The following is a 22787-nucleotide window of genomic DNA, read 5'->3' on the forward strand; positions in this document are numbered from 1 at the left end:
ACTTGATTGCAGAATCAGGATTTGAAGGGGGACTTCGTGCTTCTTTAGTTTCCCGGAAGGCCCCAGTCCTGTAACATAACTGTTCTTCCTTTCACATCTTTATTGGGATACGGTTTATATACCATAACATTTGCCCACTTACGTGTACACTTTAATGGGCTTTAGTACATTTACAGAGTCGTTCACCCATTTCCACAATCTAATTTCAGAACATATTTATCACCCCAAAAGAAACCCTGAATTCATCAGCATACATGTCCACTTCCCCATCCTCCGCCCCCCATGTGCTTATATAATTTTGTCTCTACAGAAGTTACCTACTGTAGACTTTTTTTTTTCCAGTACCAGAGTTTGGACCCCAGAGCGCTCTACCCCTAGTTACATTTATTTTGAAGAAGGATCCTGCTAAATTGTCCATTTTACACCTTGGCTGGGGTCCACTGTTCCAAAGAGGGGCTGAAATGAGCTTTCAGTCCCCAAAGAGTCAGGATTTCTCTAAATACAGGGGTTCTCCAACTTGGATGCTCAGTAGCATCACCCTATGAATTGGTTAAGATGCAGAACCCCCAGATGTTCTGATTCGGGAGGTCTGGGGAAGGTGCAGGAATCTGTATCTAAACAAACACCCTGGGGATGGATGCTCCAACCAATGGCATTTAAGAAATTCTGTTCTGGGCCAGAGGAGGTGCCACACATCTGAAATCCCAGATACTTGTGAAGCAGACCAGAGACCCCCACCCAGAGGACCCTTACCACAATGAAGCAGAAACCCCCATCATATTTGTAACATATATATTCCTCTTCTTGTCAGAATATCAGCAAAAATTTTGACAAAAAATTCAGTGTTGGGGCTGGATTTGTGGCTCAGTGGTAGAGCACTTGCCTAGTATGTGTGAGGCACTGGGTTCCATCCTCAGCACCACATAAAAATAAACAAATAAAGTAAAACTATGGTGTCAATCTACAACTAAAAAAAATATATTAAAAAAAAAAAAAGCCAGGCACAGTGGCACATGCCTGTAACCCCCATGGCTCAGGAGGCTGAGACAAGAGAATCGAGTTCAAAGCCAGCCTCAGCAAGGGCAAGGTGCTAAGCAACTCAGTGAGACCCTGTCTCTAAATAAAATACAAAATAGGGCTGGGGATGTGGCTCAGTGGTTGAGTGCTCCTGAGTTCAATCCGTGGTACAAAAAAAAAAAAAAAAAAAAATTCAGGGGTTGAGTCTGTGGCTCAGTCGTAGAGCACTTGCCTAGCATGTGTGAGGCACTGGGTTCGAGTCTCAGCACCACATATAAATAAATGAAAAAATAAAGGTCCATCAACAACTAAAAATTTATATATTAAAAAAAAACTCAATGTGGGTTAGGACTTTCTGAAACCAAGTTTGGCCGCAGACTTGATGATGTCACTTCTGCTTTTGTTGTAAAACCTGACTAAGCTAAAAAATGGGATGAAAAGTAGTTTCTTACCATAGCAAAGCAGAAACCCCCATCATATTTGTAACATATATATTCCTCTTCTTGTCAGAATATCAGCAAAAATTTTGACAAAAAATTCAGTGTTGGGGCTGGATTTGTGAATTCAAGAAAAAAGATACTTTAGTGTAGATTCAAACAAAAATGTAAACCTCCCACCACCCCTCCACTTTATACTTGGGTAGAAAGTTCCAAAATTTTCAGAATCAAGGTTCAGAGGATGTTTTAGGCGATAACCCCTCTGGACCTTGCAGCCAATAAATCTGCTTCCTGAGAATTCCTCAGGTGTCGGGCCTCTTGTGTCCTGGTCAGTGGGATACTGAGACAGGCGAATCGCAAGTTTGTAGCAAGCCTTGGCAATTGAGGGAGACCCTGTCTCAAGATACAACAAAAAGGGCTAGGGATGTAGCTCAGTGGTAGAGTCCCCGGGGTTGGCTCAATCCACAGAACCACCAAAAAAAAAAAAAAAAAAAAAAAAAATTCTGGAAGCTTCTGAGGCACAGGACAGAGGAGGCCACTAAGGTGAGAAGAGGCTCCAGGTCCTGCCTCAAGTGGCAGGCAAGGCTTAGCCACATAGAGAGAAGGGGACACGTTCATGGCCCTTGGTTCCTCAGGAACACATGCCCTACATATTTCACATTATGGATATTAGTGTATGCAAACCACACACACACACACACACACACACACACACACACACACACACACTTTATTTTTTGGTAAGTGATTGAACCCAGGGGTGTTCTACCACTGAGCTACATCCTCAGCTCTTTTTCTCTTTGAGACAAAGTCTCTCTAAATTGCCCAGACTGCCCTAAAACTTGTGATGCTCCTGCCTCAGCCTCCAGAGTTGCTGGGATTTCAGGCATGCACCACTGTGGCTGTACACACACACACACACACACACACTTTTTACTTGCAGGTGGACACAATACCTTTATTTCATTCATTTATATGAGGTGCTGAGGATGGAACCCAGGACCCCACCCAGGCTAGGCGAGCGCTCTACTGCTGAGCCCCAGCCCTTCCATATATCTATTTTAAAAGGCCACACGTTTTCAGTTCCTCCCATTCAGAGAGAATCTGAATGACAGGGGTTGGCCGATGGACATGTGCCACAGTGACGGAAGCAAAGCCTGCTCACTGGTACCTGTCCTCTTGTTGCTAGTGAGCCAGGACTTAACCCTGGGCAGCCTGACTCCAGAATAGAGTCCTCAAGTGCTGCAAGGCCACCCCCCTTCTTCCTCTAATGTGGCACATGACTGCCACAGTCACTGTGCCAGCTCTTTTGGGCGACAACTGGGCGAAGGACAGAAGGAACTGGAGAGCAGCATCCTTGCCAACAGCTCTGAGAACCGACTCAACCCAGCCGACCTCACTCACTGGCATCTTGCTTTGGGTGAAATATATTTCTTTCTTTTTAAGCTTTTTTTTTTCTTTCCATGTTGAGGATCAAAGTGGGGGTCCTTGAGTGTGCGAGGCACATCCACCTCTACCAGAGCTACACCCCCAGCTGGTGTTTATGCTATTGGACTCAGAAACCAGAGAGTGTTCAGTCAAACCCACTGGGCTTCGGGGAGTGTGTCCTCGCCAACCGCGTGTCTGGCCTTTCACGTGGAGGACAGTTTTAAAGGCAGGGAGAGCTGGCAAGAGAAGGTTGTGAGGGTACAAGAAATCTCCCAGAGAAATAAAATGATTTCACAGTTTTTTTTTTTTTAATTAGGCACAAGGTGAGAACAGCTACTCATAGTTCCAAATCCATGGTATCGACCCAGTCCTGAACCCTGAGTATGCCCAGAACAGGCCTGAGGCTTTCCAAATGGCCATGACACAAACCCTGTATAGTCCTGACCCCCAAAGATCCTCAGGGGCTAAGGGGACAGCAGACTTGGAACCCCATTCCCAAGCATTCCTTGAGTCCAATGAGAACCAGCCTCAGAGTGGGATTCTTGTGTCCTTTGGGCCCAAATCTTTGACCTAGGCCTGGAAGGAGAGTGTTTGTTTGTTTGTTTCTCCTATAGAACTGGAGACTGAACCCAGGGATTCTCTACCACTGAGCTCCATCCCCAGCCATTTTCAAATTTTATTTTCAGATAGAGTCTCATTCAGTTACCCAGGTTGGACTCAAACTTGCGATCCTCCTGCCTCAGCCTCCAGAGTTGCTGGGATTACAGAGCGAGCCACGCGCCCCTTAAGGAGAACGCCTTGATCAGGAGCACAAACCAGCTAGAGCACCATTTCCAGCAGGGCCTGGGCTCTGCCGTTCTGAGGACAAAGGCTGGGACCTTTGGCATGGAGATGTGTCCCTTTCCTTGAAAGGTGGAAGATACAAAGGTAGCTGGGCTGTTTGGAAAAGGGACTGTCTTCGGGACAGAGGACCTGGCACCAGTACAAGTGGAGGCTGACCCTGGTACTAAGTGTGCCAGGCAGACACTGACCTATGCCAGCATGTCAGCTCTGCAAGCAAGGAGGTGTGTCCCCTTTGTTCAGTGCCCAGCACCATCAACCGGGCTTGGAAACAGGGAGCATCCAAGCAGGACATGGGCCTATAGCACACCTGCCCGTGCCTCCTCCTTTCTCCCTCCTAGAAGGCACTTAAGGGTTGGCTCAGTCCCAAGAAGTTGGAAAAAGTTTGGAGATGTCCCCCAAACTCAATCCACTGTCTGCAGCTGGCAGCCCAGGACGGTGGCCCTAGCCGTACAGACCCACCTCCCCTTCGCCCAGCTCCTCCTCAGCCTCCTCCAGCCCCGGCCCATCGGGAACCACCTGGTCAGCTTCCCAGAGACGGGTGCGGAACGGGGCTGAGGCGACGGGGTCCCCGCGGAGCCAGGGGTGCAGCAGGATGCCCGGGGCCGTGAGCCGCTCAGCGGGCTCCCGGCGGAGCAGGCAGCGCACCAGGCAGCGGGCGGGCGCGGAGAGGCCCCGGGGCAGGGCAAAGGCCCCGCGGCGGATCTTGCCAAAGAGCAGAGCAGGCTCGGTGTCCTGGAAGGGGTAGTGGCCGGCCAGCATGGTGAAGAGCGCCACGCCCAGGCTCCAGATGTCGGCCGCCCTGCCCGAGTAGGAGGCCCGCGAGCTCAGGATCTCGGGCCCCACGTAGGCCGGGCACGCGTGCTTGTCCCACAGGGAGTCGTCGGGGCCCGTCAGGACGCAGGCGTCCTCCAGGTTCTCCAGCACCAGCCTCGTCCTGGGGCGGAGACAGAGGGGTTAGAGCCCCCTGGACCCCCCAGGCCACCAGCCACAGTGTCGCCTTCAGGGGCACCGCCTTCCCTGGGATCTGACGGCGTTGGACAGAGCCCGTTCTGGGAGGGGGGACAGTTCATCTCATCTCACAGGTGGGAAGCCCAGGCTCCTGCGTTTCTCCGGGTCACGGAGCAGTTGCATTTAGATAAGATTCCAACCGGGTGCAATCCCATGATAGTGAGGCTGAGGGAAAAGGGTCGCCAGTTCAAGGCCAGCCTGGGCCACCGAGTGAGACCCTGTCTCCAAATAAATAAAAAGGCTGGTGGTAAACCTGGTGAGGTGGCGCCATCTGTCATCCCAGTGGCTCGGGAGGCTAATACAGGAGGATCACAAGTTCAAATCCAGCCTCAACAACTTAGTGAGACCCTAAGTAACTCAGTGAGACTCTGTCTCTAAATAAAATGCAAAATAGGGATGGGGCGTGGCTCAGTGGTCGAGTGCCCTTGAGTTCAATCCCCAGTACCCCCCCCCCAAAAAGGGTCTGGGGTGTAGTTCAGTGGTAAAGGGCACCTGAGTTCAATCCCCAGTACTGAGAGAGAGAGAGAGAGAGAGAGAGAGAGAGAGAGAGAGAAGAAACTGGAAGTGCATGGAACATCTCAGCAAGGTCCTGCCTCCAAGGGGAATGACCAAGTTACGCTAGCCTGCAGTGTCCATGTGCGCTGGCCCTGGGTTAAGCCATTTCCTGGCTCAGCTCATTTCACTGTGGCTACAATCTATAAAGAAGACACCGTGTCGGAGCTCCAGGCTACGGGCTGGGATGGGAGCTCTGGCTCACCCCCACTAGGATCCAGGCTTCCAACCCCTCATGTTATTCCCATTTTCCCCCCAAAGCAGCCAGGAATCTTTTTGGCAAGGGCATGGGCAACACTAGCAATCAAACCCAGGCCTCCTGCATGCTGGGCAAGCGCTCCTCACTGAGCCACCTCCCCCGCCCCAGAAATCATATTTTAATGAAAAGTCCAGTGTTTAAATAAAATGTTGGCCCGCCATTTGCAGCTTGTACTTTATTTTGGTTTGGGCAGTGCTGAGGATTGAACCCGAGGCAGTGCTGATGTTCCCCAGGCTCTCTACCACGGAACCATCCTCCGCCCCGAAATTTCTATTTAAACAGCTCCTACAGGGCACTCGAAATGGCTTTGTGTTTTTTTAGCTTAGTTGAACACAATACCTTTATTTTTATGTGGTGCTGAGGATCGAACCCAGGTCCTCACATGTGCTGGGCAAGCACTTTACCACTGAGCCACACGCCCAGCCCCCGATAACAATTATTCAATAACAATTATTCAATGACCACTGCAACTCATCTTCCTTATGGCCTACTTCCTGGTGGCCTCTAGACAGTTCACAGCTGACATCCTATGATTGCAGCCTGGGGGTGGGGCAGGGTCAGCATTATTGGCCCATTTTATAGATAAAGAAAGAAAGGCTTGTGCAAGTGAAGGCAATACTCCCGTCCAAACAAAAGCAGGTGAAAAGGCAGAATCGTCTCTCTGGATCCACAGACCCTCTTCTGCTAACTATTTTTTTTCTTTTTTTTTTTTTCCTTTTTCTCTTTTTTGAAGTACTGGGCATTGAAATTGGATCCAGGGGCACTCTGCCACTGTTATTATTATTTTATTCTGAGAGAGGGCCCTGCTAAACGGATGAGGCTTGCAATCCTCTTGCCTCAGACTCTCGAGTAGCTGGAATGACAGGTGTGCGCCACCGCAGCCAGCTGTTAGCTATTCTTGAACTACTGCCTTCAAAAGAGAAGGAGCACTTTCCTCCAGAAGGTCTGGGGTCGCTGCGCTGACCAAGTTACGTACCAGTTTAAAATCAAGATAATTTTACATTCAACTTTTACTCAAAGGCATGCTGCTCTGATACAAAATGTGGAAGGAAGCCGGGGGAATGTAGAAGCGACTCTGGGATTACAGGCAGGAGGTCAAAGTCACCAACTTAGTGGGTCCTAAGCAATTTAGCCAGACCCTGTCTCAAAATTAAAAAAATTAAAAAAGGTCTGGGGATATGGCTCACTGGTTAAGCATCCCTGAGTTCAATCCCTGGTACCAAAAAATAAAATAAAATAAAATAAGCCCCAGGGCCTCGCACATGCTAACCAAATACGTGCATGTTGTACCAAATTATGCCGCCAGCTCTGAGTTTCTCCACTTCTTGCTTAAGTTACTCTGCCTTCTAGATCTTGGTTTCTTTCTTCCTTCCTTCCTTTCTTTCTTTCTTTCTTTCTTTCGGTGGTGGGGGTTGGGTACCGTGGATTGAATTTGGGGGCACTCCACCCCTGAGCCCCATCCCCAGCCCTATTTTGTAGTTTATTCAGAGACAGGGTCTTACTGAGTCGCTTAGCGCCTCCGCGTGGCTGAGGCTGGCTTAAGACTTAAGATCCTCTGGCCTCAGCCTCCGATCCCAAGGGTGTGCCCCCGCGCCAGCCTGGGCCTCATTTCCTGCAGCAGGGGCCACCTCTTAGGTCTGTCTCGGGGACTCCTCAGCCGCACTCACCTCTCACGGTTGGTGAAGACGAAGCGTCGCAGTTTGAGATCCCGCAGGACCAGCCCCTGCTGGTGGCAGTGCGCCACGGCGGCGGCCATCTGACGGAACAGCGCAGCGGCTTCAGGCTCAGGGACTCGGCGGCGGCTGCGAACCAGGCTGTGCATGTCCCCGTGGGTCCGAGTGAAAAAGACGTAGAGGTGCTGGGTGCCCACCAGGACCTCGGTGGGCCGGGCCACGTGCTCGTGGCGGGGCAGCCGCGCGTAGGGCTCCAACACGGCGCGGGAGTCACAGGCCGGGTACACCTGCAGGCGGGTCCCCGAAGGGCAGGGTGGCCTTGTGAACAGGCCCGCCAACCCTTAGACACTCCTGTGCGTCCACCGTGACCACTTTCCAAGTCCCTCAACGCCCTCAAAAGCCCCATAAGAAGGGTCACCCCCCCACACATCTCCCCTTTACAGTTAAGGAACCTGAGAGGCCACGGCCCAGCCGGGTCTTAAACTTATGGGCTCCTTCATCTGCCCTTAATTGCCACCCTGTATGGTCTTCAACTTCAGAAAATTGAAAATTAACAGGGGAGCCAGCTGGGTGCAGTTGTGCACGTCTGTAATCCCAGTGAGTTGGGAGGCTGAGGCAGCAGGATCACAAGTTCAAGGCCAGTCTCCGCAACTAAAGGAAGCCCTGAACAATTTAGTGACACCCTGTCTTAAAAAATAAAAAGGACTGGGAAAGTAGCTCAGTGGTAAAGTACCCCTGGGTTCAGTCCCCAGTGCCAACATATAAAAATTTAAAAAAATTAAAAAAAAAAAAAACTAACCAGAAAAGCCTTAGAGCAGGAGAAAGCCAGAAGAGCAAAGGACAGTTTATGCTCCTCATCCTCAGAGCCACTCCTGGCACCCTTTCACTCAGCCAATCAGTTTGTATCTGGGCCAGCCACTGGGGAGCCAAATGACTGATAGCCAGGGCCCTTGCTCTCCTGATGCCTGCAGTCCAACACAGGAAGCAGACAGTGCAAAAAAAAGCCAGCAAACTCAAGTACTGCTGAGTGCTTCCAGCCCAGAAAGATCCTAGAAGAAACAGTACTTTGGAAGCTGGCCCATTTTAGACAGCATGACCCAGAAGGAACTCTGGTCACCTGAAGGATTTAAAGATTCCCTTGGGAGAAGCTTCCCAAGTGGGGGCACTGGCAATGCAAAGGCCCTGAGGCAGTCAAGAGCAGACGGGCTCTAGAAACTCAGCCACAGTCAGTGTGGCTGGAAAGGGTGGCGGGCAAGTGGTGAGAGTGGCCAGGCTGTTGGGAAATGTTTTAGGAGTTTATGGGCATTAAACATATATCTGAAAGCTGTGTTCAATTTTATGGAAGGTAAAATAGAGCTTCAGAAAAAGGAAGTGACTTGTTAGAAGCCACACAGCTAAACTGGGCTTGGTGGTGCACACCTTCATCCCAGCGGCCCGGGAAGCTAATACAGGATGATCTCGAGTTCAAATCCAGCCTCAGCAATTTAGAGAGACCCTAAGCAACTCAGTGAGACCCTGTCTCTAAATAAAATACAAAACAGGGCTGGGGATGTGGCTCAGTGGTCGAGTGCCCCTGAGTTCAATCCCTGGTACCCCCCCCCCCAAAAAAAAGGCACACAGCTAATCCCTAGGGACTCACTGGCTGCCTCCAAAAAGAACCTGGGAATGAAGGTGTTCTGGGGCCTCCGCACTCTGGCGAGGAGCCTCCCAAGGCCCCCAACATACCTTGCAGGTGTGCTCAGTGCCCGTGGGGCAGTGCAGGGCCCGGTAGGTTCGCCCGTCCTCCTCGGGCTGCAGGAGGACATATGGCCCAAGCCTGGAGGCAGGAGCCACCGTGGGAGCTCGGTCCGGAGCAGGGGGTGGGCTCGGGGGCAGCAGGCAGGGCGGTGGCCTGGGCTGGGACCCGCTTCGAGCTCGCTTCGGGATGGGACACTCCGCGTCTGGGTCATCTTTCAGCTCCAGTGGATTCTTCCTGGAGTGGGAGCCTGCGGGATCAGCCAGGGGAGCAGCTGGCATCTAGAAAGAAGGGAGGAGAGCAGGGGAGAGGTGCTGTCGGCCCCTTCTTCCCCCCGCTGGGGGGCAGGGCGCATTAAAATCACAATAGCAGGCACCTTTGCCTGGGGGCCCCCTTCTGGGAGTTTATCCTCCAGTTACACTGCCACCAAAACATTAAATATATGAAAGGCTGTCCATCAGAGCCTGTGTCTAGTAGCAAAAGATACAAATATTCCCAAATTGCTGTAGTGGACGGCTAACACAGGCCAGGACAGCCGCGTGGTAGAATACTATATAACTCTGAAGAAGAACCAACAGACACTTAACAGGCTGATGTTTATTGATCATATATTAAGAGGGAAAAAATACACAGAATTGTATATATACAGTGCTCTTATATTAAAAAATAATATATAAAAACAGCATAGGGGCACACACCTGTAATTCCAGCAACTGGGGAGGCTGAGGCAGAAGGATCCCAAGTTCAAGGCCAGCCTCAACAACTTAGCAAGACCCTATCTCAAAATGAAAAATACAAAGGACTGGGGATGTAGCACACTGGTAAAGCACCCCGGGTTCAATCCCTAGTGCCAAAAAAAAAAAAGTACAGTAACTGGGTGCAGCAGTACACACCCACAATCCCAGTGTCTCAGGAGGCTGAGGCAGGAGGATCACAAGTTTGAGGCCAACCTCAATAACTTAGGGAGACCCTGTCTCAAAAAATTAAAAAGGGGATGGGATGTAGCTCAATGGTAAACCACCCTGGGTTCAATCTCTAGCAACCCACCCCCACACAAAGAGGAAGTTTTTAAAAAAAAAAAAGCTGAGTTGAGAGATGGAATTGGCAGCTGGGGAGAGGGAGGTAGAGACCGCAGGGTTCTGTTCCTCAAATCTCATAAGCATCTATTATCTACGACCGAAGGGAGGGAGGACAGTGAATGAACATGTGGACGCATGCTCTACAGTGAACCTATGTGAACAAAGTCAGCTGCAGAACAGTGCCCGGAGATGATCCTATTTAGGTTAAAAAAAAAAAAATACCACCAGCATTTAAGACAAAATACGTTCACATTTACATGCACACGGGAAACGATTATGTGCCCACTGGCCACGGTAACTCCTGCCACCTAACTGCATGGCCTAGAGGGAAAGCAGTTTTGGTAGAAAGTCAAGGGAACTTTCAATTTCAACATTTTTATTTTATTTTAGGTTATCTTTTATTTTGAGACAGGGCCTCACTTAGTTGCCGAGGCTGGCCTTGAATTTGGGATCCGAGTTGCTGGGGTTCCAGGCATGCGCTACCACACCGGCTCCATATTTTTAAATGAAGATTCTGCATCACTTATTGCTTGTGTTTCAAAACCATGTCGTTCTTTCTCTCCCTGGGGGGAGTTGCGGGTCCTCTTCCCTGATGGCCCCAGAGCTCCTGGCATCGCTGGACACATGTCCACCAGACGGGGCCACAGGCAGATGCAGCTTCTGGATGGAGGGCAGCAGTGTGACAATGCGTGTTGGTGGAGGATGGGCAATGGCAGGTGGAGGAGGGACAGTTTCTCCAGTGTCACACACTCAGGTTCCAGGCCGAGGGGGCGTGAGGGTTAGAGAGGGAGACACCTCAGCCCCGTAAGGACCTCCCAACAGTCAAAGTGGCACCCGCAGGGAGCATCAGACAGGCTCTCCTCTTCATGTGGCTCCCAAATGCAAGGGCAGCCTCAGGAGGGGAGGAGCCCCCTTGTCAAGTGAAAGGCCACCATCCTGACTTGCTAGAATGTAATGTACAAGGGACCCGAACACAGCTCAGAGGTAAAGCCCTCGCCCAAAGTGCATGAGGCCCTAGGTTTGACCCCCCTGGGCATCTCATTAAAAAAATAAAAATTAAAAAAAAAGTGTTTAAGTAGGCAATAAATGTACATGGGGGTAAGGTGTAGTCAGACATTCCTAGGTTCTAATTCTGGCTCAGGCCTTTTCTGGCTGGGTAGCCCTGGGTAATTCCTCAACCTTTCTGTGCCTCAGTTCCTGTATTATGGGAAGGAGAAGAAAAGCTCAAAGGGTTATTGCAAGGGTGAAATAAAAAGAAAAAAATATAGCTGAGCCCTGTGGCTGCAATCCCAGCTACTCAGAGGCTAAGGCAGAAGGATCCAAGTTCAAGGGGAAGGAAGGAAGGGAGGGAGGGAGGGAGGGAGGGAGGAAGGAAGGAAGGAAGGAAGGAAAGAAGGAAGGTCCACAGTAGCATGCAACTGTTGCGACATAGATGTTAAAATGGTCACTACTATAGTTGCATCACTATTATTATTACTCATGGCTGAACGTTTTAAGTGTCACCCACGGGGATCTTAAGAGATCTCCCCAGCGATGAGGCCAGGGTGACTCTCCTTACGTCACAAGACTGTTCTGTCAAATAAGAAGATGCCTGGCTGTTCAAATGCTGGGTTCCCTGTTGGCCGGGAGTGGCTCTGGTGGTGGGCATACAGTATCCTCAGGCCACCTTAGTGGACCCCTGCATCCTCCCCACCTCAGAGCTGGGTGGGTCAAGCCAAGCTGTGCTGGACAGATGGGTTATCCAAGTCCACAAATGAGCAAGAAGTGTGCAGGCCACACTGCAGGACCCTAGCCTCCCCTGCAGAAGGGAGGTCCCTCCTACGTCTTGGGGTTCCCTGCCACAACTGGTCAGGGAGATGGAGGGCAGGTCACACCAAATACCCACCACACCCCCCAGGGTCCACAGGTGCTCACACCCCTCAGACACATGTCTCCCAGTAAGGCAGCCGGGGCACGCCTGGAATCCCAGTGGCTCCAGAGGCTGAGGCGGGAGGATGGAGAGTTCACAGGCAGCCTCAGCAACTGAACAAGGCCCTAAAGTTTTCTAGACCCTGTCACCAAATAAAAAGGGATGCGTGTGGCTCGGAGGCCTTGGAGTTCAATCACGCACACATCCCCTTCTCCCAAGCCAGCCAGGCACAGACACACAGAATCCTGGCCTTCCACATGGAAGGGGGCAAGCAAGTACACACAGCCCTAGGGCAGTCTGCGACCTCACCCTGCGCAGATGTCCCAGCCAGGCCCCGCCCTTGGGAGCGGAAGGTGCAGGAGGCGATGTTTGGGATCAAAAGGCTCCGCGGAAATTGAGGGCAGGTCGGTGACAGGGAAAGGATGAGGCAAAGGGAGGGAGTGTGGGCCCCAGGGATGCGGCCCCGGGGGACCTGGGCTTTCGCCCCACACCCGAGTCCGCACGTGCCGCCCACGCGGTCGCAGCGGCTCAGGCGCACGTGCCCAGGGCAGCCCGCGCCTCCCCTCCTGCGCTCTCTGCACCCGCTCCCGTCCACTGCCAGCTCCCCGGCTGCCCGACGGCGTCCTCGGCACAGCCAACCCTCCCCAAGGTCCCACTGGCAACACAACCCGAAGCCCCGAGACCCTCACCGAGACCCCTGCAGGCTCACGCCGAGCCCCGACATCCCACTAATACCCACCCAGACCCTCCACGGTCCCCCAGGGCCCCCTACAGGTCCCGCACACACGCCCCTCGCCTAAACACGCCCAGACTGCCGCCCAACCCTCTCCCAAGTGACAGCCGTCACCTCAGTCCCGGACACAGGGGACACAGCTGCCACGCCCTGTCGGTGGGCACCGTCGCGCCAGTCGGACTCGGTCTTACTCGCGCGGACCCCACGCCCTGCCCGGGGGAACACTGAGACCCGGCGGGACCCCCGACGGCGGAGTGTGACCAAAGTGGGGCGTAGTGGGTGCGTGGCGCGGGGGGGCTCCGTACGCACCCTCCACCTCCGCCCTGGCCGCCCCTCCTGCCCGCCAGGTCCTTCTGGCGGCCACCTGCCGAGTACCTTGTCCCGGAGCCCCGCGCGGGTCCTGGCGTCTCGGGTGCTCAGGGTCGCCAGGGCACCCGCAGGGGGAACGCAGCCCCCTCCGCTGCGGCCGATCTCGGGGCCCGGGTCCAGCTCGCGCCCCAGCCACTAGCAGACGACGCGTGCGGAGTCTCCGCTGCTCCCGCCGCGAGTGTGCGGTGGGCGCCGGCGCCGCGTCCCGCTCCCCGGCCGCCGGGTGATGTAAACCTGGGCTAATCCGCCCGCGTCTGATGCCCTCCGGCGCCGAATTGCACCATCCCCCGCGCCCCGCCTCCCGGGTCGCCGCCCCAGCGCTCCGCCCCGGCCCCTCCCTCCAGTCGTCCCACTGTTCCTGGGTCCCTCTCCCTTGGCTGGCCCACTCGGGGTGTCTGGTCTCAACTCTCTTCGATCGTGGAGTTTTGGGGTGCAGACACCTATCACCTTAGGGAAATGTTTTGCTTTCCCCAGCGACCTCCTCCCCGTTTCCAAGATCATCCTGCCTTCCCGGGGTGATGCGAAGAGAGAAAAGAGCCAGCCGCGAGGTCGTCACTGGGGCCCGATGCGCCTCTCTCGCGCTCGCTCCCGGGCCCGTCCCCTGTCTCAGTTCTTGGGATAGAACCCAGGGCGCCATGCTCGCTAGGCACACCCTCCACCGCGGAGCTGCGTGCCCGGCCTTTTTCCTTTGAGAGAGTTTGGCCAAGTGGCCCGGGTGCCCTTACACTTGCCACCCTACTGCCTCAGCCTCCTGAGTATCTAGGATTACAGGGGGGGGGCTCCCGCTTGCTTCTCTTGTTACAAACCATTCCCACCCCCACCCTGACTGACTCTGGGCTCAAAGCAACCAGTGGCCTGTCCTGGGGAGGTCTGAGGCCAGCTGAGCCTCGAAACATACATTAGATACAGGCAGCCCAGCCCAGCGGTTAGAGGAAGCGCCCTAGAGCCATACCACCTAAGTGTGCATGCCATCTCTGCTCCTACCCAGCGTGCCACAAAGAAAAGCCACTTAAAACCCTGCCTCAGTTTCCTTCTGCAAAAAAAAAAAAAATGGACTCAGAACTCACTTCATAGGGTTTTCCTGAGGACTAATAACTTCATGCACATAAAATGTGTAGAACAGTGTGTGGCACATTGTAGGTGCTCAATAAATAGAGTGGAAACAATGGAGACTCACAAGGAGAAGGGACCCGAAACAGGGCTTGCCCCCCAGGCCTTAGCTGTTGGTGGAAAGTCCCTGAGCCCCAGGGATCCAGTGCCTTTCTTGGAAATTCCTTTTAGATCTTGATACCTGAGCTCACCTGTATCAAAGAGTACTTCCTCCAGGCAAAGTTGCACAGGAGGTAGGACAGAGTCGTTTTGTTTCCCTGGCTCCACAACCCCAGGGACTAGACCAGCTCATTTGTGCCTCAGAGCTCTCTGGGCATACCAGGGATTCTGGGATCATTTAACCCCGGGGCTCCCCTGCTGGGGAGGAGTGAGTGAACTTATTTTCTACACCAGAACTCCCAGACAGAGGGAAGATTCCAGTCCTCAGAGGCCAGAGAAGGCAAGCACTTCTGCAAGCACTTCTCTGAAGCCAGCTTGGTTCATTTGGACATTACTCACTTTGTTGTGTGCTATGTTAGGCTCTGTCCTAAATGCTGCGGCCTGGGGGTGACCATAGTGACCATCTCCACCCTCACAGATCTTATAAATCAATAGGGAGACAAATCACTATCAAAAACATAAAATCAATAACCAAGATCATTTTTAAAAAGTTCTAAAAGTAGAATGTATGTGTGTGTGTGCTGCCGTGGATTGAATCTAGGGTCTCTTGAGTGTTAGGCAAGCATTCTGCCACTGAGCAACACCCCCAGCTCCACTAGGTGGATTTTTTTTTCTTGACATGAAAGAAAAAAATAAAATTGGATAGATTTATTCTCTATCATGACTGAGAGTTGCTCTTTTCAGTAGGGCTCATCAGAAAAGTAATGTTTAAGGTTTTTAAGGAAAAACAGGGATGGGTGGTGCGAAGATGTGAGAGGGAAACATACAACAGCAAGTGCAATGGGCCTGAGGCAGGAATGTGAGTCACTTAAGGAGCTGTGAAATGGGGACTACCATCACCTCCGTTCTACAGACCAGAGGAGACAAGGTCAGGGGCTTACCCAGCTTGGCAGTATTGAGATTTGAATCTGGGGTAGCTGATGTCACTGCCCACACTGTGCTGGGAAATTTCAGAATCTTTGCAACTCCACATGAATTTGTGGTCCCTGGAATATCACCTCACGTGAGCACGGCGGCCCCCAAGAGGGCCTGTCTCAGCTACAGCTGTCAAATCCAAATTTTCTACACCAGGATTTCCTAAAAGAAGCAAAATCCAAACTGCTTATGCAATTTTAATTTTTTTTTTAGTGGTACATTGAAGATAAGTAATAAGAAACAAATTATTTTAGGGGCCAGGGATGTAGCCCAGGGATAGAGCAGGTGCCTGGCATGCATAAGGCCCTGGAGTCCATCCCAACACTGCAGAGGGAGAGAAGGAAAGGAAAGAGAAATTTTAACTATCTATTTAATCTAATCTGCTCAAGCTGGGGATCTAGCTCAGTGGTGGAGAACTTGCCTGGCATACATAAGCCCTGGTTCAGGGGCTGAGGCTGTAGCTCAGTGGTAAAGTGCTCACGTGGCATGCGTGAGGCACTGAGTTCGATCCTCAGCACCACATAAAAATAAATAAATATTGGGGCTGGGGATGTGGCTCAAGCGGTAGCGCGCTCGCCTGGCATGCGTGCGGCCCGGGTTCGATCCTCAGCACCACATACAGACAAAGATGTTGTGTCCGCCGAGAACTAAAAAATAAATATTAAAAAAAATTCTCTCTCTCTCTCTCTCCCCTCTCTCACTCTCTCTTATAAAAAAAATACACAAAAATATTTTAAAAAAGAAAATAAGCCCTTGATTCAACCCCCAGCATCTCAAAAAAAAAGTTTTAAAAAACTTACTTTAATCTAATATGTTCAACATATTATTATCTCAACAGATTTAAACAAATGATATTTTAACCCAGTGGCTTAACCACTGAGACTCATCCACAGCCCTTTTTATTTTCAATAAAAGCTGGCTTTGATCCTCGGCCTCAGGCTCCCCTGGCCACTGGGATTACAGGCCTGCGCCCCCACACCTGCCTGCCTGCCTGGTGACTGCTTTTTTATGGCAAATGATAGTTTTCCACGTGGGGTCAATGATTCAAAACTTCCATTCAGCAGTCTCAAACCTGTAATCCCGTCGATTTGGGAACCTGAGGCAGGAGGATGGCAAGTTCCAAGCCAGCCTCAGCAATTTAGTGAGAACCTGCCTCAAAATAAAGATAAACAGGGCTGGGCTGTGGCTCCAGGTGGAGGGCCCCGGGGCTCAGCCCCCAGTGGAGAAGAAGGGGGGGAGGGGAGGGGCTGGTTAAAGAGAAAACCTGGAGCTGATAACAGACACGTGTTACCGGAGTGGAGCCAGTCAATTTGCGGGGACGATGGTGGGTGATTCAGGAGTCTCACCTCAGGGCCGGTGCTGTTCTTGGGGAGCCCTTAGCTAGGCGACGGGGCACCTCCCCCTGCTCTGCAGTCACCAGGGGCTTTGCAGAAGTCCTTCACCATCAGGCTGACACAGGGAAAGGCACACAGCCCAGCCCAGCAGTGACCCAGTGGCAGCCTGGGTTTCTTCAGGGGGAAGGGGTCTTGTGCCTGTGGGCGGAGCATGGCCCTGTGTGGCCTCACATCGTCACATTGTCCTGGAAACAAGAAGAAGCCCGGCTCAGGAGGTGACATCCTTGTCTTATGGGGAAGGGACCAATGGGATCCAGAATCCGTCTGTCTGGCTCAAAACTCACGTGATTTCTAGTCTGCTGCCTTGGGGCACCTGTCCTTGTTGTGTGACGCTGCCAAGTCACATAGCTACTCCGAGGCCCAGGTGGGATGGATAACACAGTATCATCCTTCTACAGAATCACTGGACTGCGGCCTGTGGTTACTGGGAATGGCTATTGAATTAAAGGATCCCATGGGCTGATATAGATCAAGTGCCTTTGTAACCGAAAGCTGGGTCCCTGTCCCTAATGCCAATCAATGCCAATTTAATAATGAGGCCACGGTTTTGAGAAAAAAGAAAAAGATTTATTGCTTTGCCAGCAAAGGAGAAACACAGGGGACTCCCGTCCCAGTGGCTGTGACTGTCTCCATCAGGAGGGACAGGGAGGTTTTAAAGGAATTGTTCAAGGATTACATTCCAGTAGGGGGTGCCAGGGAACCCTGATGGCTGTGTTAGGGTTCACTTGTTAATTTGAGAGATATTCTCTGCCCAGATCCTCAGCAGGCATCTCCTTCCAGTAGTGGGTGTGTTGGGGGAGTTCACTGGGGGAAGAAAAGGGAACACTGCCTCCTAATCTTGTTAGGGAGGGAGAGGGGGAAGAAGAGAGAAAAAAACATTTAAAAAATAAATAAGGGCTGGGGACGTAGCTCAAGTGGTAGCATGCCTAGCATGCACTGGGTACGATTCTCAGCACCCCATAAAAAATGAAATAAGAATTTTAAAAAAATAAATAAGTAAACCTTAGATCAGGAGGCTGAGACAGGAGGATCGTGAGTTCAAAGCCAGCCTCAGCAAAAGGGAGGTGTTAAGCAATCCAGTGAGACTGTCTCTAAATAAATAGGGCTGGGGAGGTGGCTCAGTGGGCAAGTGTCCTGAGTTCAATCCCTGGTACCTAAATAAATAAATAAACCTAAATAAATAAACAACCCTCAGAGCATTCAGAAGGTGAAGGGTCACCACTGTTGCACCTAGAAGGGTTCCTGGCATTGAACTTGAGGGCTCCATTAATGACTCTTTTCCTGGGGGTCCAGGCTGCTGCGCCGACCTCCCCACACACAGCCAGAGAAGTGGGCACCTCTCTGGGCACACCCCCTCTGGCACTTCCTCACATGATCCCGCCCACAGCCCTGCCCACTGGGGATGGACTCAGGACTTGCACAAGCCATCAGTCAGAGAGAAGTCACCTGCCCAGGGTCACACAGAAAGTGGATGGTGTCTGAGCCCAGGCTGGTGGGGTTCCAAAGCTCCCCTTGATCCACTGTTTCAAGAGCCTCAGTGAGACCCAGGGAAGGGTCCAGGGGAAGCTCAGGGTGAAGGGTCCTCCCCGCCCCTGTGTGGGGGAGCCGGAAGGCAGCAACTGGACTGTCCTGGTTCTGTGAGGGTTGGAGGGTCTTGAGCAGCTACCAAGTCCCTCCCTGGGCTCAGCCATATAATTACTGCCTTGTGGGGGGGTGGGTGGGGGGGCTGCAGGTGGGGGTGGGGTGGGGGCTGGGGATCTTCAAACTTGGGGGATCTTCTTCTCTTCCTTGCCTTCCAGCTGGGGGGGGCTCCCAATCCCGCCCCCTTGCTGAGTCATCGGACCCCTGCCCAGCCTTCCGTCCTGGGCTGCAGGTCTGGAGCTATGGGGGGGGGGGCGGGGAAGGAAGAGAATGATTTGTGTTCAGCCCAGGCCACTGCCCAGCCCTTCCCTTTCTGAGAAAAGTGGGAGGGGTGGGGGGGGAGGGGGCAGTGTGTCCAGCCGGTTGCATCAGAAAACCTTGCGCAAGGCTCGTCCTGGATCCCACGGGAGCTCTGCCCCAGCCCTGCCCCACCTGCTCCCCTCGCTGCCAGCCTGGGTCCTGCGGACACCGAGCCAGGCCTGGCACTCAGGGAGTGCCCTGGGGAGGACCTAGGGATGGGTGGGGGAGGGTTTGAAGGGTGCTGGCAGTGCATAGGCTTCCGGACAGCGGGAAGGTGCCCCTCAGGGGATCCAGAGGCAGCTCCATCTACAGAGAGGTGACTAGGCCAGTGTCCTGGACACTGAGCCCTGATCCTTCACTCTGCTCATAGGCTGAGCCCTGTTGCCTGACACTGGGCTCCGACTATCCTTGGACCTGAAAACTTGGACATAGTCTGAGCCCTGATCATGCCCTTGGTCAGCCATGCTAACCGCTGACCGGCCCCACTCAGCACTGACTTGGTCACTGACCTGGCACCACCTTTTCCCATCCGGATCCATACTCTGAACTCCAGTTTAGCTGTGTCTGATCTATCACGTTGACTCGAGTTCCAGATGAACTCCAGCTTGAGTCCCAGATCCCTGTGTCACAGACTCAGGACGCTTGACCTTTAAGCTGCATCCCAGCCCTGTTCATTTTGAGGCAGGGTCTCGCTGAGTTGCTGAGGCTGACCTCCAGCTTGTGATCCTCCTGCGGGGGCCTTGGAGTAGCTGGGACCACAGGTGTGCACGGCCACAGACACTCTTTCTAGAACGTAGAGGGTCAGTGCTCGGGCCCAGGCATCGTGGTCCCTACTCCCCTTCCTTCCAGTCCCCTCCCCACCCTCAGGCGGAGGATGGCCCAGGGCTGCCATGAACTTGGAGCTCTGCTGAGTAGCCCCAGACTGACCCAGCAGGGTGGGCGCTGGAGATGGAGGCAGCAGAGCCCCTGGGGCTGGGCTGGGCCATGTGCTGAGTCAGAGTGAGAGAGGGCAGGGTCCCTGAAGACAGAGCCCTGTGGGTGGAGAGGCTCTGGGCTGGAAATGTCGCATGGTGCTCCAGCCTGTCGGCACCGGTCGGTGAGGCAGTCCAGCCCAGGTCCTGTCCACCTCCACCTACCTGCTGATTCCCACCACTTACCCACGTTGTTTTCCTCTTCCAGAGCATCCTGTGCCACCGGGAGCTGCCCTGGATGAACCCGGTGATGCAGTGGGCTCGGCCAGTTACAGTTTCCTAGTGACTTGGGCGTTGTCCAGCTCGGGTACAAGGTGTGGCTCCAGGTGTAGGCGTCACCTTTGGGGGCTGAGTTACACTCCCCTGTTCCTTTGTAACCCTACCCCTCTGCCCTTTGGGGGATAGAATGTTCCATGCAGCCTCCCCTTGTGTGTCCCCTATATAAGAATAAAGAATCCCAGTGGCTCGCTCTTTCCAGGGACATGGCAGAGCCGTCCCTGGATTATTGAAAAGGTATTTCTGTGTGTTCCGCTTTCTTTGTCGTTGTCTTGAGTTGTTGGAATAGTCAGATTTTTGTGAACCCTGCGTTAGGTCGCCAGCTAGGACAGATGGCGATACTGTTCTTCCCCATCATGACACTTATTGCAGCTGAAAGCACAGACATATTTTATAACGCTTGTTTGGTGAGTATCTCCCCCTCAACTCCATTAGGTGCAGCGCCTCCCAGTTGGCTCCAACACCCGATCAGTGCCCAGCCATGCTAAGTGCCCGAGAACAGGAGCTGAGTGCACCCCTTCCTGCAGCCCACGTGCCCACCCCTTATCGGCCCATGTTGTTATTCACCCAGGACCGTCCCTCACCCCATCCATCAACTTCCTGTCCACTCTCTCATCTCCCTCGCTGAACAGGCATCTGTCCATCACCTACCCTCACAGCTCTCCACTGTCCATCATGCTACTCACACACTCATTCAGTTACTAAGTCTTCGCTGTTTGTTAGACACTGTTCTAAAAGGAGGGAAATGATAGAGAAGGGCAGACCAAAGAATGGTACTAGAAACAATTAACATAATAAATGAATCATGGTACACACTAGAAGGGGAGAATTTGGGGGAGGGGGGAGGGGAGAGGGGGGGGGGAGTCCACAGAGGGGTGAGGGGAGGAGGAGGTGGGTCTGTGAGGTTTTAGTGGAGTGGAGGGGGATAAGGGACATTCAGAGAAGTGATGAAGTTCAGATCTGGAACTTTGGAGGCTTTTTTATTTTTTTGGCATGGGGGTGGGATTCAACCCAGGGGTGTTTTACCACTGAGCCACACCCCCAGCCCTTTTTAGTTTTTTGAGACAAGATTTCACTCATTTGCAGAGGCCGGCCTCAAATTTGCAATCCTCCTGTCTCAGCCTCCAGACTTGCTGGGATTACAGGAGTGGGCCACTGTGCCTGGTGAACTTTGGAGGTCTTTGAAAGGACTCTGGGGAGTCATGGGGAGAGGCCTTGGGAGGGATTAAATTGAGAAGTGGTCCAAAATAGATCACCAGAGCTGTGGGTGGGTAAACTGAAAGAGGCACAGGCTGGGAGATGAGAGAGCAGATGTTCAATGATTGGATTGGGTGGTGGAGGATATGCCTGGGTTCATAGTCCATCAGCGTCCTGGACTCGTGATGGAGTTCTCTCCTGATAAACGCGTTGTAACTTGTAAATATTGTAGGTAAAGAAAAAAACAAAAACTAAAACACAGGGCTAGGGTTGAGGCTCAGTGGCAGAGCGAGCGCTCGTCTACCATGCAAGAGGCACTGGGTTCAATCCTCAGCACCTGATAAATGTAAAGTAAAGACATTGTGTCCAACTAAAACTTAAGAATAAATATTTTTTAAAAAAGGAAAAAAAAAACACATTCAAGGAGGGCACAGTGGCACGTGCCTGTGATCCCAGCAGTTTGGGAGGCTGAGGCAGGAGGATCAAGAGTTCAAAGCCACCTTCAGCAACTTAGCAAGGCCCTAAGCAACTCAGTGAGACCCTGACTCTAAATAAATATAAAAAGGATCAGACTGAGACTCAGTGGTCCACCCCGCCTCCGCCTCTGAGTAGCTGGAATCTAGGTGTGCACCACCACTTGGCTCAGATGGCTTTTTCCTTCCTATTTCAGAGTTTGTCTTGGGACTAGTCCACGACAACTCAGAAGGACCTGTCCCGTGTGTCTGTGCCGCTCTGCAGGCCGCTGTGGAAGGGATGTGCTCCAGGAGCCAGTCTTTTGCGGCAGGCGATGCTGCAGGTCCCCAGGCGGTGGAGAGGACCTGAGGTCACTTCCTCGATGCAGAATTTCTCAGTCACGTGTCTGCAGTGCCCCTGTCCTGGGGATCTCACCCGAGACTGTGCCGTCCACCTCCTGGCAGAGGAGCGAGGGCCTCTGTCCCCGGGCTTCCCTAGCCCGGGGTGTTCTCAAAGCTTTTGGTCCTGGCCACCTGGGAACAAGGTGCAGCCTTCCCGGGGCGCTCTGGTTCCTGTGGATGGACCTTTCCACATTTTACAGCCTCAGAGTCAAAAGTAGGAGAGGAACTCCCAGGATCGGAGACCCAGGGGTCTGGTGGCCGTGAGCGTCCCCCTCCTGTGGGACGTGGGCTGAGCAGGAGTTGGAGGCCCCGCCTGTGGGACCCTGGCCTCTGCCTCCTCTCTCGGGGCTCCCACCCGCTGCTCCTGTCAGGAGGTGCCCACGGCTCTCGCCCCCTGCCCTCTGCCCATCTCGGCACCCCACAGCCACCAGGGAGCCACTTCCCTCTTCTGCCATTTAACTTTTCCTTGGCCCAGAGTGGCCCGAAGCGGGGCCTGAGTGACATCCTGCCTTCTTAGGGGCCCAGGAGACCCCCGGGATGATGTTGGGACCTTGGGCTCCCACCTGGTCCCACCCTTTGTGGTGGGTCTTAGTGTGCGTGTGTGTGCGTGTGTGTGCGTGTGCATGCGCGTGCTCCAGTGTGTACGTGCGATGTGTGGATGTCGGTGTGTCTGGCAGGAGTGTGTCCCTGTGGCACCCCGGAGTAAAAGACAAAATGCTGGGGTTCTGGGACCAGGACCGACATGGGCTTGATCCCCACATGGCCTCTAATTTCCTGTGTGAGGTTGGACCAGCCGCTTGCCCTCTCTGAGCGACAGGTCTCCAGTCTATAAAGTGGGAGGATCACAAAGGAGGTGACCCCTGCCAGCCTTGCTGAGTCACCTCCCAGGCCTGCCTCCACCTCCAACTCCCACTTCACATCCTTTGGG

General features: G+C 53.0%; 1 protein-coding gene across 1 annotated transcript; it reads right to left on the reverse strand.

The window, feature by feature from the left end:
* Window positions 1-3264: 3264 nt before the first annotated feature.
* Trib3 (tribbles pseudokinase 3) lies at window positions 3265-13275 on the reverse strand. Its single transcript, XM_026402132.2, has 4 exons — window positions 13049-13275; window positions 8943-9233; window positions 7212-7504; window positions 3265-4659 (listed from the first exon to the last, which is right to left on the reverse strand). The coding sequence occupies exons 2-4, from the start codon at window positions 9231-9233 to the stop codon at window positions 4167-4169; spliced, it is 1077 nt and encodes a 358-aa protein (XP_026257917.2). The 5' UTR covers window positions 13049-13275; the 3' UTR covers window positions 3265-4166.
* Window positions 13276-22787: the final 9512 nt, after the last annotated feature.

This window comes from Urocitellus parryii, chromosome 6 (genome assembly GCF_045843805.1).
Source record: "Urocitellus parryii isolate mUroPar1 chromosome 6, mUroPar1.hap1, whole genome shotgun sequence".
Taxonomy (NCBI): domain Eukaryota; kingdom Metazoa; phylum Chordata; class Mammalia; order Rodentia; family Sciuridae; genus Urocitellus; species Urocitellus parryii.